Source organism: Equus asinus, chromosome 7 (genome assembly GCF_041296235.1).
Source record: "Equus asinus isolate D_3611 breed Donkey chromosome 7, EquAss-T2T_v2, whole genome shotgun sequence".
Taxonomy (NCBI): domain Eukaryota; kingdom Metazoa; phylum Chordata; class Mammalia; order Perissodactyla; family Equidae; genus Equus; species Equus asinus.
The window spans coordinates 100,078,221-100,097,023 of NC_091796.1; the positions used below are offsets into that span (position 1 = coordinate 100,078,221).

The 18,803-nt window shown below is 54.6% G+C and overlaps 1 protein-coding gene and 1 long non-coding RNA gene across 2 annotated transcripts; both read left to right on the plus strand.

The window, feature by feature from the left end:
- The first annotated feature begins 540 nt into the window (after window positions 1–540).
- Window positions 541–11,265, plus strand: LOC106832398 (plasma serine protease inhibitor-like). The gene is made up of 5 exons (XM_014843137.3): window positions 541–672; window positions 6,668–7,302; window positions 8,863–9,133; window positions 9,519–9,666; window positions 10,229–11,265. Exons 2-5 carry the CDS (start codon window positions 6,684–6,686, stop codon window positions 10,433–10,435), a joined length of 1,245 nt encoding a protein of 414 aa, XP_014698623.2. The 5' UTR covers window positions 541–672; window positions 6,668–6,683; the 3' UTR covers window positions 10,436–11,265.
- A 1,970-nt stretch (window positions 11,266–13,235) lies between these two features.
- LOC123286888 (uncharacterized) lies at window positions 13,236–17,645 on the plus strand. The gene is made up of 3 exons (XR_011504754.1): window positions 13,236–13,478; window positions 14,466–16,779; window positions 17,315–17,645. It is a non-coding gene; the product is annotated as an uncharacterized lncRNA (long non-coding RNA).
- The last annotated feature ends 1,158 nt before the right edge of the window (window positions 17,646–18,803 follow it).

Sequence of the window (18,803 nt, forward strand, 5' to 3'; positions counted from 1 at the left end):
TTGGAAATCCTAGACACGGACCTTTTCTAAGCAAGGAGCACTGGCCTTGAAGTCAGTGACCTGGGCACTCAGCCCCACTTTGTCCCCAGTGGGACCCACAACTCTGAAACGTCCCCTCATCTTCCTGAGCCTCAGTTCAGTTACGGCGCAATGAGGAGGCTGCATGCAAGGACCCTTCATCTAGGCTGTCGTGACGCTCTCTCACTCCCGCTGATTCCCACCGGAATCTGACTGCTGGGGTCCCTGAATTCTGGAAGCACATATGCCTGTGGGGGTCTTGGGCTCATGCCCCACTCCCTCAGATCTATGGCAAATCGGCTGCAGGAAGCAAAGGGACCAGCCAGGAGAAAGGTAGGTTTGCCGGAGGGTGTCCCTTTCCCTGTGGCTGGAATGTGGGCAGCTGGTGTGGGCCCGTGCTGTGCAGGCACATGGTGGTCTGTGCGGGCTTGCGGGCAGGGAGCTCAAGGGACTCTGCGGCAGCCTGCCTGTTGGCTGGGAGCCTGCGGGCCTGGGGACGGGCCGGGCAGGCTGGGCGGGGCCGGAGAAGAGGTGGAGTCAGGGCCCCACCGTGGTCAGTGACAAACACTGGCTCCAGTCCAGCCAGCCGTCTGCCCTTTATTGAGCCCGAGGGACTGTCACGTCCACGGTGTGCACGTTCGGCCACGGGACAGCGTAAGTACAGGCCCCATGACGGCAGGCCTGTGGGCTTGAGGGCGTGCGAGGAAGGCGAGGAGGGGACTGTGGAGCTCTGGGGTTTGGAGGGCTTAAAAGCTTTGGAGGTACCCCAGTGTGAACAGGAAAACTCTCCACATGGGTGCAGAAGGAGCCAGGGCCTCTGCGGCAACAGAGAGCCCGCTGGCTGCGTGACCTTGGGCATGACACTAAATCTGGCTGAGCCTCCATTTCCTTATAGGTAAAATGCACCTTATTACATGTGTGGTGTGACCTCTGCACGGGGGTGACCGTAAAGATTAAATTAGGTGAGGGCTCTCACTCGGGTGAATCCCGAGGGCTCATCTGCCAATGTCTGGAGACCTTTTTAGTTGTCACAACTGGAGGGCAGCTGCTAATGGCATCCAGAGACCAGGGATGCTATTAACAGTCGTCTGATGCACAGGACAGCCCCACAACTATGAAAGATCCGGCTCCAAATGCCACCAGTGCAGAGGTTGAGAAACCCTGAAATAAGGGAGTGTGGACAAAATATCTGGGACCCAGGAGGCACTTGGTAAACCATAGCTTGGTGGTTTTCTGTGCCTGGAATCTCGGACCCTTGGCAATCAGGAAAAATGATCAAATGAAATGTTTCCCTGTGACAAGGTGGCCCTGTCCAGGAGCTGCCACCCAGAATGGTCACAATGGCCGCTGGGGCACCAGATGCCTTTGGGCCGTTTGTTAAATAAACAAAATGTAGGCATAAAATGAGTGGAATGTTCAGTTTTTCTAAGGGTGGGGCCTTTGGCAAGAACTATAACAATAAAAGGGAAACTGCTCCGCTGGGTCAACATCCTCATCCATTCACAGATCGGAAACCACAGCATGAGGAATAAGGAGGGCGGGCAGGTGGAGGAAAGATGGTGGTGGATGTGTTGATGGTGTGGACGGTTTCATGGGTGTGTATGCAGCCCCAAACTCATCAGGTTGTATGTGTTAAATATGAATGGCTTTTTGTAGTCAGTCATACCTCAATAAAGTGGTTTTAAAGAAAGAAACGGAAGCTGAGCAGCAGCAGGGGAGTTATTCAAGGTCAACTGACAAGTTAGCCCCAGGGGCGGGAGAGCTCAGCTCTAGGTGCCCAGCCTGGCTCGTTTCCACGACTCGGTCCAGCGTGTGGTCTGACACCTCTGAATTACAGAGGAGGAGACAGAGGCCCATTCATTCATTCGTTCATTGGTTTATTCCACAAAGGTGACTGGACATCTCGTCCTTGACTTGGAAGTCTCACAGCCAGGGTAAGCCCAGACGAGGATCCTCTCTGTTATGAGCACATGTTCTAGTGGCGGAGAGAGAGGCTGGAACAAAAATAGTCAACAACAAACGCACTTGTAATTGCGCTTCTGTCATTGATGCAGCCATGAGAGAAACAATCAAGGGGCCGCTAGAGAGATAACAGTGGATGGGGGGGTGGAGGGCAAGTATCGACAGGGTATCCCCAAGAAATGACAGTTAAGCAGAGGCCTGAAGCCACAGAGAAGCTGGCCTTGGTGAGAAAGGCGGAGAGACGTTTCCAGCCGAAAGAGAAGAATGTGCAAAGGCCCAGGGCTCAGACAGGACTCAGCGCGTTGGAGGAATTGAAAAAAGGAGTGTGTTCAGAGGACGTGTGAGTGAGGGCAGACCAGGTCAGGATGAGGCCGGAGAGAGCCTGACAGAGCTGGACAGAGCTGGGCAGAGCCAGACCACATGGAACCTCATGGGTTATTGCACAAATCAGTTAGATCTTATCCCAAAGGAGTGGGCAGCAATGACGTTCTTAGGCAGGCGAGTGCTGTGACCATATTTGTGGTTCAAGGAGATTCCTCCAGACACCGTATATAGAACGGCTCTTGGGGGCAGGAGGAACAGTGGGGTGGTCCAGGCGAAAGACAGAAGGGGCTCTCATTAGGATGGTGGCAGGGAAAATGGGGAGAGGCAGGCAGAATGAAGACACATTTTAGAGACAAGTGTTGCCGACGGTCTGGAGATGGGGAGGAGGGTTAGGAAAGTTCTCTAGGCCCCTGCTCCCGGGATGCTCTGCCCCTGCGTCTTTAGGATCTGGGGAAGCTGTGAATGTGTTATTCCCTCTCTGCCCGGGCTCGCAGACTGACATCTCCTCTTGTAATCAGCAGATAGTGGACAGACCCTCCTCAGCTGTGCACCTCCCACAACTGAGTCCAAAGTCGACCCGCTAGGACTCTGTTGCCTAACGTCCAGGATAAACGTCAGCAGATTTTGGTCCGTGGATGTTGGGGATCAGTGGGATGACTGCCCGTGCCCTGCCGCCTCACGTCGCTTTGCCCTGGGGTGCCAGACGCCTTTGATTGAGCTGCTCTAGTCCCTCTGACAGGTTGGGGCATTTGGGCAGAAACACCTGTTTGGGGGCCCAGCGGGGGAGTCAGCCAGGCCAGGCTCGGCCGGCACACCGTGGGGGCTGCTCTCCTGAGTGCCAGGCTCCTAGGGCCTAGAGCAGGCTCATCCCAGCTCAAAGCTGGCACAAAACTCTGTCAAAGGTGTGTATTTCCACCAGAGGCCCAGGAGTGTGCCGGCAAAGCCTGTGCTTTAAAACTAGAAACCCTGGAATGAGCACTCCGAGACCTCTACTTTCTCAGAAGTGACCTCTCTGACCCTCTGTTTCCTCTTCTGTACAATTATGATAATGATACCAACTCCATGTTGCTGTGGAGGAGTAGAAGTGAGCTAATACAGGTGAGCAGTGGGGGGACACCCAGGGATAAGCACCAGGAGCTACCTGGGAGGAGGAACAAGCTATCATTTGTCGAGGCCATAAAAAGGAGCGAAGAGGCAGCGTTACACCAGTCCGAGGAATCTGGATTTTAATCCTGGTTCCATCACTCACTGGCTGGAACAAGCTATTTCATTTTTCTAAGCCTCAGTTTATGCAGCTGTGAATGGGGTTAATTATGCTTACTTTTGGTAAAGATGAACTAGAGTAATATTTATAGAGTGTCTAATAGGTCCTTAATAAATGATGGCTTTAATAAAAGAGAGAGAGAGTGGGCCCCAAAGGAGCAAGATTTCTAGGTCTCCAACCTGCACCCCGGGGGGAGCCTAAGTGAAGCTGACGCCCCCTCCAAGGAGATGCTGCTGTCCAGGAGATCGAGTAGGCTCTTGGAGAAGTGGCTTTGGCCACTTCTGATGTTTAAGGGAGACAGTGGTAGGGAGGAAGATTACTGGCCACAACGTGTCACAGACCTCCAGTTGTTTATGAAGAAACTGAGGCCTGAGAGGAGAAGGGCCTTGCCCAAGGTCACCAGGAGGGCTGCACGGATGGGAGGCTGGGAGGCTGGGAGGCCAGAGCTCTCCCTCCTGCTCCCCAGTCCGCTGCCTCTGGGCTCCGTCCAAGCAGGAAACTCCCTCTGCCTCTGTAGCTGCTGTTTGAAAGGGTTTCTTTCAAGGCAATTATCTGATGGCTCTAACACTTTGCGGGAGGGACCATCATGTGCCATAAAATAGACTAGTGTAAAGGACACAGAGGTTCAGCCATCCGTCCACGTCCTTGAAAGACCTCCAGGAAGGCAACTCTCAAGGTGGAAGCCAAAAGGGAGTTTTTGTTTGAAAAACAAAAAGCATGGGAAGCCCAGACTGTGTTTCTTAATTACCTCCAGATTAGGGGCTGTGGAGGCAGGGAATATCAAATCGGGAGGTTGTGGCACGGAAATGGAGGACCAGGGGTCTGGGGAAGCCAACGGTGCAGTGGTTTAGCGCGTGGGCATTGAGGGGCAGAACCGGGTCTGAGCCCAAGCTTTGCCACTCTTAGCAAGTGACTAGACCTCTCTGAGCCTCAGATTACTCCTCTGTGAAACAGAGCTAGTGATAGAACCTACCTCTGTGAGTGGGGGCGAGGCTAAAGGAGTTGAGATGTGTCAGACCGCACAGCATCCACCTGTGGGTGCCGGCCACGCGCCTGGGCCTCCCATGGGCATGGGGGTTGCTGAGGCTGCTATAGTCGGTTCTGGGTAGCTAGAACATTCTAAATGAGCCTCCTTTGTGGGCTCAGGTGCAATTTGGAGGCCAGAGTGGTGAGCGGGACCTGCTCAAGTCACTTGATGTCGCTCAAAGGCAGGACCACAGCCCAGGTCGGCCTGACTCCCAAGCTCGCTGGCATGCATGTCCCTCCCCACGCCTCCATCATGGGCCTCTCTGCAAGCAATGTCCAACGCAGCTCTTTGGGGCCCTTTGGAGTTTTGCTTATGGCACGTGACTCTGTGGCGGTGCTCACCCTGGGGCTGGGGGACCTCAGGACGTGGTGTCCGTGAGGGGAGAATACTCAGCAGGGGGGAAAGCTATGAGTAAGAGCTTTCCTCAGGAGCCAGGCCGTCAGCAACCCGGGCATTAGTTCCCCAGCCACCGCCAGGCTCCCAGGAGAACCTGTGCATGAAAGCCCGTACCCCATTGTACAGCTGGGGAAATGGGGGGCTCAGGCGGGCCTTGGCCAGATGCTGCCACACCGACAGCTCTCACTTGCACAGCACCGGGTCTGTAAAGCCCCCAGCCCCCCCTGGTACAGGTGCTGTGCTGCCTCTGTTGTACAGGTGGGAGACGGAGGCACGGGGTATAGCTGACTTGCCCCAAATCACACATGGAGGAAATAGTGGGGCTGAGATTTGAACCTAGGGGCCTCGGCTGCAGAGCTGGGACTGTTCACAGGGGGCTGGAAGGAGGTCATTGGGACGCCCGGGCACAGGAAGGGTTTCTGGTTGGAGAGGAGGATGTGAGGAAGAGGGGAGGGGACCGCAGGTGGAAGACGACGCCAGAATGGTGGGCCCACCTGAGAGATGCAGAGACAAGAGGTGAGGGCTCTGTCTAGGGCGTGGGAGGAGGAGATGTCTTAGTCCCCTCGGGCTGCTGTGACAGAGTACCACAGTCCGGGCGCTCAAGCACCGGATGTTTATTGTCTCTCAGTTCTGGAGGCTGGAAGTCTGAGCTCAAGGTGTCAGCAGGGCTGGTTTCTTCCGAGGCCTCTCTCGGTGGCTTACAGACGGCCATCCTCTCCTCCCTGTGTCCTCACGTGGTCCTCTGTGTGTGTCTGTGTCCTGATCTCTTCTTACAAGGACACCAGTCAGATTGGATTCGGGCCCACCCATGTGACCTCACTGTAACTTAATTACCTCTTTAGAGACCCTTTCTCCAGACACAGTCACATTCTGAGGAAATGGGGTTGGACCTTCCACATTTGAATCTGGGGGACATGATTTGGCCCATCACAGAAGAGGAGAGAAGTTGAGGTACTCATATTAAGAGGGCAGAACTTCCTCAGGAGGGAAAGGTGGCTCTGCTGAGGGACAACTGAGGGACAACGGTGGCCTTGCAGGGTCCTGGATCCATCCCCGGGGGAAGGAGAAGGGGCCAACTGGCATCCGTGTGTTCACTGATGCCTCTCAGGAGCCTGGCGCCCTGCCTGCCTTGCAGTCGATGCTCAGTGAACAAGGACTAGTCCAGCAGTGCTGTGGGGTGCAGCGGGGGTAGTCGGTCTGAGTTCATAGAAAGCCCACGAGGCCTTGCCCAATGCTGCACTCAAGGAGCAAAGCAAGGGTTAGAGCCACATGCAGAAGCAGGCTGCTAGTCCCGGTAACCTTAGAGATGCAGACCAGGCAGAACACGGGAGAGCCCTCCGGCTCCACGTCCCACCTGTGACATGCACCTCCATGCGGATGAGAGGGGAGGATTCTTGCCCCGGTGGCCAGTCCCCACCTTGGGTCTGCACCCCTCTGCCTTCTCCTTCCTCTCCCCACCGTTAGACGTCCACGTCACCAGATCTCTCACCTCCAGCCCCTCCTGCCCTCCTTAAACCCTCACTTTCAGCTTTACGGTTCATTTCCCTTGATGCTGCACGTCGAGCCGTGACATCTCTCTGGAATGTCGGTCTTACTCACTTCCTCCCGATCTTCTCTCTGAGAAGACACGCTGGCTGCACACCTCTCTGAGAACATCTTCCCACCCTCCCTTTCAGAACGAGGATAGCCACCATGCAACTCGGCCTGATCTTGTGCCTGGTGCTCCTCAGCCCGCCGGCGGCCACCCTCCATCGCCACCGCTCCCGTGAGACGAAGAAGAGAGTCAAGGAGCTGCCATCCACAGCTGCCACGGTGGCCCCCGGAACCAACGGCTTTGCCTTCGACCTCTACAGGGCCTTGGCGGCTGCTGCCCCCAACCAAAACATCTTCTTCTCTCCTCTGAGCATCTCCACAACCCTGGCCATGATCTCCCTGGGGGCTCGGTCCAACACGAAGGCACAGATCCTGCAGGGCCTGCGCCTCAACCTCCAGGAGGGCGTGGAGGAGGATCTCCACAACGCCTTCCAGCAGCTGCTCCGGGAGCTCGGCCGGCCCAGAGATGACCTCCAGCTGAACCTCGGCAATGCCCTATTCATCAGCCCCACAGTGCATATCCAGGACAGCTTCCTGAGTGCCGTGAGGACACTGTACCTGGCAGACACTGTCCCCACCAACTTTGGGGACCCCGCAGGGGCCCAGAAGCAGATCAATGATTACGTGGCAAAGCAAACTCAGGGCAAGATTGTGGACTTGGTGAAGGACCTGGACAGCACCGAGGTCATGGTTATGGTGAATTACATTTTCTTCAAAGGTAAGACCCTGGGGCTCAAACCTGAACCTTCTCTCTTCTTCCAACTGCTTTTATCAAAAGAATATCCAATTCTCGCACACACGAAGGAGTGGGGGTAAGCTTGGTCCTTTCTGGTGCCTGTTGATGAGAGTGAGGCCAACAAGCAGCCGTGGGTAAGGGGGGCGCCTTCTCACTGGGTAAGGTGAGGCTAAAGACCCCGGGATGCTGTTTCATCCCCTGGGGACCAGCTGGGTCTTGTCTTTGGACCCCTGGGGACACCTGAAACCACAGCTTCCACTCAGGTTCTGAAGCATGAGTTCATCATTGCCATGGTCTCAAAGAAACTGACACCATGGCTACTCAGGCCAGAAGTGTGGACCTTAGAAGGGCCTCTGGTGGCATTTCCCGGCTGCAACCCTGCCCCCTAGACTCTCACCCCCATTCCCTCCTAGGGGCTGTTTCCTCAGCAGAGAAATCCAGGGACAAGAGCCCGTTTCTCTAATAGCGTCCTCTCCCTCCTCCAGAGCTCAGCTCTCCATCTTTATCTCCCTGTCATTTCTTACAAATATCCCTACTCATCTCATCTCCTGTGTCTGCTTCTCCTTCTGGATGCCAAACGCCTCAGTGCCCTGCATGGGGCCTGGCTGAGGATGGGAAGGAGAGGAAGGCAGACTGGATGAAGAGAGGAGGGGAGGAGAGCAACGTGGAGGGGAGGGAAGCGAGGAAGGAGAGGGGAGGGGAGGGGAGGGGAGGAAAGGGGGGAAATAGTGGGAGGGGCGGGAAGGGGATGAAAGGGGGAGAAGAGAGAGAGAGGAGGGGGGTGGGAAGAGAAAGGAGGGGTAAGGAGGGGGAGGGGAGGGAAGGAAGAAAATAGTTAAATTGATAATCACCTGCCCCCATTCTTATGGTCACAGATGGTGAGTATCAGGCTTGGATTCTAAGATGTCTTGTCCCCTGGTCCAGCACCTCCCCATTACACCAGGCTGCAGAGGACAGCTGTGAAATCAGCTGAGTGGAGCACTGGGACAGGCTAATATTTGACAACCATTAAGAAGATAGAAACAATTTCTTGCATTGCTTTGATCAAAAAGTCCCATAGGGAGCAGACAGAGCAGGAAACACAGGTGAAGACATCCGAGCAGGAAAAATCATCTATTTCCAGGAACCTTGCAAAGCTCTCTCCCAGCCTAGATCAAAATCCAATATTGGGAAAAGAGTGAAAAACAGTGTAAGTCACCCAGACACAGTGTAACTTTGTTAACTGTCCGTATGTTTGACCCTCTTCAGTTGCGTATTTGACCTCAAGTAACATCAGAGACTCAAACAAACAACATTAGGGGTTAAGGGCCTTCAAAGGCTTGAAAACCAACCTCCTTATTTTGCAAGTGTGGAAGGAAAGCCCCACAAAAAGTTTCAGTGTGCCCTACGGTTATAAAGGGCTTGCCTTCGTGTTCACAGGGTGTGGGGGTCGCTGCCACCACGGACCGCTCTGAAGACGGTGATCTCTGCTTAATGAGCTTCCTGTCCACGCTTTCCATCTGCAGCTGACGATTTCTCTCTCTTTTCCATTTCAATCTTCAGCTCAGTGGGAGACAAGCTTCAACTACAGAAACACCCTAGAGCAGGACTTCCATGTGACCTCGGAGACGGCGGTGCGGGTGCCCATGATGAGACGCGAGGATTGGTATTACTACCTCCTGGACCAAAACCTCTCCTGCAAGGTGGTGGCGGTCCCCTACCAGGGGAATGCCACTGCCTTGTTCATTCTCCCCAACGAGGGCACGATGGGTCAGGTGGAGAACGGACTGCATGAGAGAATCCTGAGGAAGTGGTTCAAGACGTTCATAAAGAGGTATTGAGACTACACTGGGCCAGCCTAACCCTACACACTCCCAGGGAGAACACGTGTCTCCCGAGGGCCACACAGCGGGGGTGGGAAAGACTCAGCCAGCCCAGGAGCTGCTTCCAAGCCCAGAAGCATCATGGGACGTCCCAGACCCTGGGGCTGGCCCAGCTGGAGGGAGCAGGGCTGGAAGACGTGACCAGGTTTCCTGAGGGTGCCATCAAGTGGGCAGTGGCCGCTGGGGACAGCCTAGGTCCAAGTCCAGAGTAGGATGGGCTCCACTCAAGGCACAGGTCTGGAGGAGAATTACAAAGCCAAGGAGAGACGGCAGGAATATGAACTCAGTGAGCGGATGCTCTAAGAGAGTCTAAGAAAGGTCCTTTTCTCTTTCTAGGCGGCTGGAGCTTTACCTTCCCAAGTTCTCCATTGAGGGCTCCTATCAGCTGGAAAAAATCCTCCCCAAACTGGGAATCAGTGATGTCTTCACCTCCCAAGCTGACCTGAGCGGCCTTACCAACCACTCCAACATCCAGGTGTCTGAGGTGAGCCCAGAAGCTTCTGAGCACCTGCTTCCAGAGATTATTGTATCCTACTCTATTCTGTTCTGTTCTATTCTATTCCATCCTATTTCGTTCCATTCCTCATTCCATATTCTCTCTCTCTCCTCTCTTCTCTCAAGAAGCAAAGGTTTCACTTTGGGTCTTATCCTTTGTGCAATGGGAAGCCACATCCGGCACCGTATAGGGGGAAGGAGTCCTGTCTTAAGCAATCAGAACTAAGAATTGGGTTTTAGCTCTTTCACCCACTAGCTGTGTGACCTCCAACAATTACTGGACCTCTCTGAGCCTCCTTTCCCTCTCTAAAATTGGAGAGTCACACTCTTGCTGTGAGAAGCCATGAGAATTCAATAAAAGACGCGTGAGCCCCCCGCTCCGTGCAGCACCTGGAGCACAGCATCTGTTCAATGGTATCGTTTCCCACCTGCTTCATGGATGAGCTGCCGGAGAGTTTGACGGCAATGCTGCAGGCAGAAGCTTTGCTATCTCCCGGGATGGCCTCTCCCAGCGCCTGGTGGCTCGGTGATGTCTGGTGTCTCCCCTGCAGATGGTGCACAAAGCCGTGGTGGAGGTGGACGAGTCGGGGACCAAGGCGGCCGCAGCCACTGGGGCGATCTTTGCCTTCAGGTCGGCTAGAGTGGGCCCCCTGAGGGTGGTGTTCGACAGGCCCTTTCTGATGCTCATTGTGGAGAACACGGAGAACATCCTCTTCCTCGGCAGAGTGACCCACCCCCGGGGGGGAGATTCCTCCTGAAGGGCCGCAGGCCTCCACGGTGGAAGACAAGCGTGCACTATGGCCATCTGTCTGCCGGGACCTAGGGATTCACACATGTTTAGATGACTAATGAGGCTTTCGCAAATAATAATAATAGCATTGACATGCTGAGGATTGTTTCTTTTCACACAATTGCAAGACGTGGGTGCTTTGGAGAACATTTGTTCTTACCCTCACCTTTCATCAGTGATTAGCACTGAGGACCAGAGAGGTTGGTTGACTTTCCCAAGGTCACACAGCATGTTAGCGGCAGATGGAAGCCCAGAATCTGGGCCCCTGACGCCCAGCCCAGTACCACAAATCTCTGGAGGAAGATTATTCCAGTAGACATTTCCACCAGGAAGCGAATTTCCAAGCCTAGTGCCCCGTGTCAGCAATACCAGTATCAATTCATCCTGGTTTGGAGGGAACACTGGAATGGGAGTCTGGATGGGGCTTCCGTCCCAGCAAACCAGCTGTGTGACATTGGGGCAATACCGTCCCTCTCTGGACATTGGTTTTCCCATGTGTACTGAGAAGGATCAGGTCAAGGACAGGAGGATCCTTGAAATCATATAAAAAGGCCGGGGTGTTCCCTGTCAATCACAATTGATTTCAGTACATTCAGGTGCCACTCATCCTTCAAGAAAAGCAAGGGGACCACAGGGTGGAATGGGCCATCACAGGATTAAGTTACAACCTCCTGTGCTTGGCGGGGGGCAGGAGAATGGAGGCCTGTTGCAAACAGCTGAGTACCAGTTGAAGACGCTGGTGACTAACTGTGAGTTTTAGTGTCAGCAAGAACAATAAAGCATTTTGCAAACACTGGGTGTCGTAGTCCTTATAGAAGTAACTGGGGGAATGGTGACATTAACAGCTTACCACGTTCCAGGCTTGTGCTGGAAGGGGTGGTCCATTGGGATGGTCGCATTGACTGCTGTTGACTGAAATGGAGTCCAGGTGAAGATTAAATGAAGGAGTTTATTCAATAATCAAAGTGAGGAGCTGGAGGCCCGGGAAACAGTCCAACAGACCATTCTGAGGAATTGCTCCAAGGGCTACAGACCTGAGCGCAGTTTATATACTTTTTTTTTTAAAGATTTGCCCTGAGCTAACATCTGTTGCCGATCTTCCTCTGCCTTTTTTTTTTCTCCCCAAAGCCCCAGTACACAGCTGTATATCCTAGTTGTAGGTCCTAGTTCTTCTGTGTGGGATGCTGCCTCAGCACGGCTTGATGAGTGGTATGTAGGTCCATGCCCAGGATCTGAACTGGTGAAACCTGGGCCCCCAAAGCGGACCACAGGACCTTAACCACTACACCATCAGGCCAGCCTCTATATGCTTTTTTTTAACAAAGCAGTGTATGTATGGGAAAGGGTTTACACATCTAATAGATACTTCAAAGGTAACATAAACAAGAACTTTTTGGTTATACATCAAACAAGGCTTGTAGTGTTGGTGTTATCTGTGTGTGGAGGGAGGCAAGGACCAGGCTTGTTAATTATTCCCTCAGTCTCTAAGAAATGCGGCTGGGGTGTGAGAGAGTGAGATACCCTTATCTCTTCCTGCTGTGGATCTGTCCAGCAGCGTCTTCAGTCATGAGGTGTGGGGCTGCAGCTCTTTCTAACGCAGCCGTGGGATGGCTGCTTCACAGCACAGCACGGATTTTTGTACTCACTTCAAGTCTACGCAGCTCACTTGCTAGATTCGCCTGTTAGACTGGGGAGAGGGGTCCCAACAGTTTGCTCACACCCCTCGCACGAGGCAGGCACTACTGTTGCCTCCATCTTACAGATGGGGAAGGCAGGGCTTGTGGGGAACAGGCAGCCTACCTAGACACACAGCTCCTAAGTGGTGGAGGGGGATTTGGCCCCGGGAGCATGGCCCCAGAGCCACACTTTCAGCCCTGGGCTCTCCGCAGGGCAGACGTGACAGGAAAGAGAAGCCCAGGCAGGTGCATCTCGACCACCAGCTCCCCAGTCATCCAGCTAAGCTCACTCTCCTTTACAAAACCGACCAGATTCCTCGTCAACCAAATGAAGGCATCAGCCACTTTAAAGAGTCAACAAATGAATAAGTGAATGAGCCTTCGCTCTGTCTCAAACTGTCCCATAAGTAGCTGCCCCTTAAGTCTGACCCCCTGAGTACCCGCCTGCCACACGCTGCCTGTTGCTGTCTTGCTCTCCGTGAGGCTGTGCCCACTGCCCTGTTCCCAGAGTCCAGACTGTATGGCAGATGGGTGCCCTTACAACTGACGAGGTCGGAACCCCACACTTTGACCATCCCTGGCCCCTACTGTGTGCCAGCCCCGGGGACACTTTGCATCTGTGATCTCGTTAGTTGCTCAACAACCCTGCACAGTATGTCACTGTCCCCACTTTAGTTTATCTTTTTCACTGTCCCCATTTTACAGAGGAGGACATAAGTGCTTGCCCAGAGCCTGTCAGCTGGTGACAGAGAGAGGCCCAGGCTCCAGGACCCAGATGGCACGTGTGGTGGCTGGTGGCAGGGCAGATGGCAGCAACCGGGGCCAGACAGCTCGTCTCCCTTTGTGCTTCGAGCTCAGGACAGCTCTCCGGGCTCGGGCCTCCCCGTGGGGTGGGACCTGCTTCTTTGCACTTTTCTCTTGCGAAACACCTTGTCTGTTGGGGCAAATATTTTTGTCACTGTTGACGAAGCTAGTCCAAGGTCAGGGGGAGGCCCTGCCTGGGTGATGTGTGCAGGATCAAGGTCCAAGGCTGTCTAAAGTTCGCTTGGCAAATGGTCACGAAACACCCACTCTGTGCGACATGGGGACGGGCGCCGGGCGGCTGACGGTGGGAGCCTCGGCTGTATGTCACGCACCGAAGCGCCATGCTGGGTGTTATGGCAGGCCATGGAACTCAATTGTCGCCCAATCCTAGGGTGAACAAAGGGTATTGCAGCTCAGAGCAGGTGGGGCAGAATTAACTTCTGCGGGGTCAGGAAAGCTTTCACGGAAGAAGTGACACAGGGCTGGTCTTGAAGAATAGTAGGACGCAACAGACAGCTGATTTGGGAACAGGTATGAGACTTTCAGGCAGAGGGGACAGCCTGAGAAGAGCGTGGTGTTGAGTGAGCTGCGGTGTGTACGGGAGATGACGGAGCCCTCTGTGTGGACCAGTGCAGGGCGCGTGATGGAGAGCTGGGAGGAGTAGGTGACCCTGCTCGTGGTCCAGCGACAGGGACCCTGAACACGAGGCCAGTGTTTTGTCTGTTCTTGCTCATCCCAATGTCAGGTAGTTATGCCGTCCACGCCACACCCTGAGTGTCCCCTGGGCCCCTTCCTGTCCCTCACTCTCCCATCAGCAGAGCAGTGGCACCTCCGCTCAGCCCTCCAGGGGGCGCTCGCACCCACCCACACCTGCTGCTCCCACGCCCCGCCCTCCCCTTCCTCAGGTGGGCCTCAGGCACCCCATGTGGTGAAATGAGGTAACCGGTCTATTGAGCCCACACGTGGAGGCGCGACTGTCCCCCTCAGGACCCTCTTAGCCGCCGTGTTAGTTTCCTAGGCCTGCCGTAACAAAGCGCCACAGGGCTGGGTAGCCTAAAAGCAGAAAGGTATCATCTCAGGATCGGGGAGGTTGCGAGTCCGAGATCGAGGTGAGCAGGGATGGTTCCTTCTGAGGCCTCTCTCTTTGGCTGCAATGGCCGTCTTCTGTCCCTGTCCTCACATGGTCCTCCCTCTGTGCGTGTCTGCATCCTCATCTCCTCTTCTCGTCTTCCAATCTCCACCCGTCACATTGGATCCGGGCCCACCCTAGAGCCCTCATTTTAACTTCAAATTCAGTCACGCTCTGAGGTCCTGGGGGTTAGGGCTTCATCATATGAATTTGGGGGGCGCACAATTCAACCCATCACTGTCTGAGTTCCCGCAGCTATTGCCAAGTTCATTCTTGTTCTCAGCAACCCGCTTTTATTCCCTCTCCGACCACATGACCCCCGTGAACTCCACCTCCAGCAGAAATAGGAGGAACGATGCCAGGACCCCTTCTCCCACCTCTCCCTGCAGAGACGCGGACCAGAAGGCACGGCCTTTGTCTCCAGGGAAACAGCCCCCAGGAGCCGCCACGCCCAGCTACACTTGCGTATTTGGCTGTCACCCGTGGGTTGCCAGCAGGGCGCCAGGCACGGAGCTGGTGCAAGGGTGTAAAGGTGAGCCCAGCAGACACGGGCCCTGGCAATAACCAGGGAAACAAACAAATAAACACAGAATTACAAACCTCGATGAGGACAGTTTGCCTGTCCACAGGTGTTTATTGAATGTCCACCATCTATCTGGCACTGTTCCGGATGCTGAAGAGAAATGAAGGAAAAAACAAAAAATTCCCTGCTCTGGTAGAGCTCCATTCTAGGGTGGAGAGACGATAAGCTAGAGAAATAACAGAGAGTAAAATGGAAAGGTGAAATGCATCGCATGTCAGTTGATGACAAGTGCGATGGAGTGGGACTTGGTGAGTTGCTTCTGCGAACAGGGCACGGGCCGTGAGGAACAGCAACGCTCAGTGGAGAGTTGGGCACCCGCTACCCTGACCCTGACAGAGCCGTCAAGGTCAACATCGCCAGCGGGGAGTCGGGATGACATCTGCGCCGTTGACGCGGTGGGATGAGATCCCAAGGGGGATCTTCCCCCAAACCCACTGCCTCTTTCTAATCATGAGAAAACGCCGTACAAATCCCAAACGAGGGACAAGGTGCAAACTACCCGACCAATGGTACACTTCAAAAGTGTCACGGTTGTGCAAAAGAAGGACAGCCTGATGCTGTGGTCCCAATGTCTGTCCCCTCAAAATTCCTAGGCTGCGATCCTAACCCCCAAGGTGACGGTGTTGGGAGGCAGGGCCTGGGAGGTGATTAGGGCATGAGGGGGAAGCCTCAGGAGGGGACTAGTGTGCTTATACAAGAGGGCCCAGGGAGCTCTCTAGGCCCTTCCACGTGAGGACACAATGAGAAGTGTGCTACCCGGAAGAGGGCCCCAACCCGGCCACATTGGCACCATGATCTTGGACCTCCAGGCTCCGGACTATGAGGAGTAAATTTCTGCTGTTCCTAGGCCACTCAGTTTGTAGTATTTTGTCATAGCAGCCGGATCGGACCAAGACACTTAGAGAAGCGTCACAGGCCAGCGGAACCCAAGGAGACATGACGACTGAGTGTAAAGTGGTTCCTGGATGCGATCCTGGAGCAGAAAAAGGACGTTACTGGACACACCAGTGAAATCCAATTAAGCCTGTACCGTACCGACTTCATTTCCTAGCTTTGTTAATGTGCCATGAATACGTAAGATGTTTACGTCACAGGAACTCTCTGTACCGTCGTCACGACTTTCCTGCGTATCTAAAATTGTTTCAAAATGAAAAGTATTTTTTAGTAAAATGTTAAAAGAAAAAAAAGACCGGAGGAGGGGTTAGGGGTGGGGTTGGGGTTGCAAAGGCACAAGCAGGAGGCGGCGAAGGAGGAGAACGGGGCGCGAAGAGACACGATTGGGGAGACCTTCTCCAGCCGGGCCAGAGGGGGCTCTGGGGTGGTGGCACTGAAGCCGAGATCCGAGGGACGAGCAGGAGCGGACTGGGCCAAGGTCACTGGTGGACATCGTGAGCGCAGACCCAGAGGTGGGGGAGTGTGTCCTGTTCACGGAACTGAAGGAGGACACGCATGGCTAGAGCCCATGCGACTTGCTCCTTCCTTGGCGCCTATCACACTGTGTAGGGTGCTGGGGGCGGGGGTGACAGTAATAAACTAAGTAACACTAGGATGCCACCTGCGGCTGCCTGGCACTGTTCTGAGCCCTTTGCATGTATTGGCTCATTTCAAAAACAGGCAGAGGCATCTGCTGCAAGAGGCTGGGAATGGCAAGCAGGTGACATCAGTGACCTCCAGTTTCCTGCAGAGCCACACCCCAAGGCGGACCATCTGCCCCCTTTCCACAAGGAATGGGGTGGGAGTGAGACAGCACCAAGGCGGCAACAGTTGTAGACACAAACACCGGGTCGTTTGTGGGAGAATATGGTATGAGAGAGCACGCCCTTGCTGCTGGTGATTTTCCAGGAAGACATACAGGGAACAGATAGGAAACGCTCTGACATCCACCCACGTTGCTGCTCATACATGTGTGCACATGTGCACGCACGCACGCACGCACACAGCCTTCTGGAGAGTGGTGGCTGCTCCGCAACTCATAGGACTACAGCCTCTGGTCGTGCTAGGAGCTGAGCACTCATCGTATGCCCGGGGGGTCTCCAGAGTCTCCCCTCTCTGAGCCCCTGCCTCTCCCTCAGTCTCTCCCAGAGAACCTGCCACAAACTCTTTGCAGATTCGATCAGCAGGTAAACGTTCCTTCACAAATGTTAGGGACCCAGGTCGGGCCGGGGATAAGGGTTGGGAAGCGGGGTCTTCGGGTGTGGGGTAAAGGAGGCTGAGATGGAGGCCAGGAGATGTGGGGCCGAGCCTCCGTCCCAGGTGTGCTGAGCGGATGAATCATGAGCAAGCACACACATGTCCACTTCTCCCGCTGCCCAGCAGAATGATGATAACGATGTCCGGGTCAGGGGGTTGTTTGAAGGCTAGGGGCAACGAAGAGGGTTGGACCTACAGGAGGGTTCCTCAGAATGTTACCGGCTCTTATTAACATCAGCCCTGATAGTGGTTTCCCTACAGTGAAGCTGGCATGTGTGGGGATAAAAGTAAAAACCCACATTCCTAGTTCCCTGGGTCTTTAGTTACACTCATATGTAAATGTTTGTTTCTTTAACCTCTGACTCCCTGAGCTTTACAACCAAATAGCAGTTACAAATCCTTAAAGCCCGGATGGCCTCAAACTGGGCTCCCACTAAAGTTGTGGCTAATCCCAGGACCTTTAAGTTCTTTTACAGAGAAAATAACATCCAGAGAATATCAAGAAACCAAAGCTTCCCAGGCCCAACTCCTCGGCTCCCTGACGTCAGTCTACCTTCCACCATGGAGATAAACAGCCAAGCACGCTCGTCTGAGAAATCCTTAGTCTCCTCTGCTGGAAGCAGCCCCAGACACAGGCCGATGGGAAAATGCAGACCAAGAAGGCCACGGCCCCCCACCTCTACCTAAAACCCCAAATAAAAACCCCCACCCGTTTCTTAACGGGGAGCAAGCAACTTTGGGGGCACTGGCCCTTGCTTTGCTCCCCTTGCCTGGCCAAGTAAAGCCTTTCCCTTTTTCTCCCAAGACTCCATTCTCGTTATTTGGATTGACATTGGGATCAGAGACTGAACTTTCGGTAACAAGACTGTGATCCCTATCACCTGGGGAGCTGGTTAAAAATGCGTATTCCTGGCCCCTGTCCTAGAAGTCAGAGGGGTTGAGACTGGGGCCTTTCACGAGCCCCCCTGGGGACTGGGATGCACGCACAGATTGCTGCTTCTCTGCCGTCACAGTGCATGAGTGCGGGGTTATCCCATGTGGCCCGGGCCCCAGGGCCCTGCCCCCAGGGCCGCCACCAGCTCCAGTGCCTGAAGAGGCCCATGCTACAGGGGCTGACAGGCCCTGACGCTCTTTGCTTTTAGGCATTTCTCCACCTAATCCTTGCAGGGTGACAGCCAGGTAACAAGCACGCGTCCAGGCTCTTGCTCAGGACTCTGCCCAGCGGCCCCTGTCCGTGGAGCCTTCCTGACTCCCCCAGACCATCTCTGGGCTCCCACCTCCCCCCACACCTCCCTCCATCCCTTCCCACAGTCTAGCCACCATCTCTCCACGTGTCTGCGTCTCTCACACACCGTGAAGTGAAGTCTGTGGGGTTTTGAGTCGTCTCTGCAGCCCCAGGGCCTGGCACGGGCCTTGGCCCACAGTGGGCTCCTGACAAGTGTTGGGTGAGTGAATGAAAGGGCGCAGTGAGGCAAGGCTCCAGAAGATTCCATGCCTCTGCAAGTCCTCAGGCCACTGCCTAAGACTCCCCCGTTCTTTGAGCTTTGGGCCCACTGCACACAGCTGAACATGCCCTGCACGTGGGGTTGCTGATAACGCTCAGGACGCCCGGATGCACGTGAATTCCAGATAATGAATTACATTTTAGTATAAATATGCCCCAGGAATCGGGAGGGATTTTTGTTTGCCAAATCCAGCAGCTCTGTCTGCAGGGAACAAGGCTGAGCGAGAAGCAACATCCCGATGGCCAGAAGCCTCAGTCCTTGCTGCGGAGACGAGGGGAAGTCACGTCAGGGGACAGCAGGCGAAGGCGGCTCGTGGGAAGGGGCGTGGCAAGGTTTGGGCGAGTCAGAGGAGGACCCACTCCACCAGGGAGGACCGTGGAAGACTTCCTGCCACGTGTTGTGCAGCCCAAAGCTCCACGAAGGGGTTGGTTCATCCTTGGTGACGCACA

Excerpts from the sequence above, each read along its gene's own strand:
- LOC106832398 (XM_014843137.3), top strand. The coding sequence starts at position 6,684 with ATGCAACTCGGCCTGATCTTGTGCCTGGTGCTCCTCAGCCCGCCGGCG. Across the intron at positions 7,303-8,862 it reads GAATTACATTTTCTTCAAAG|CTCAGTGGGAGACAAGCTTC; the intron begins GTAAGACCCTGG and ends TTCAATCTTCAG. Across the intron at positions 9,667-10,228 it reads CCAACATCCAGGTGTCTGAG|ATGGTGCACAAAGCCGTGGT; the intron begins GTGAGCCCAGAA and ends TCTCCCCTGCAG.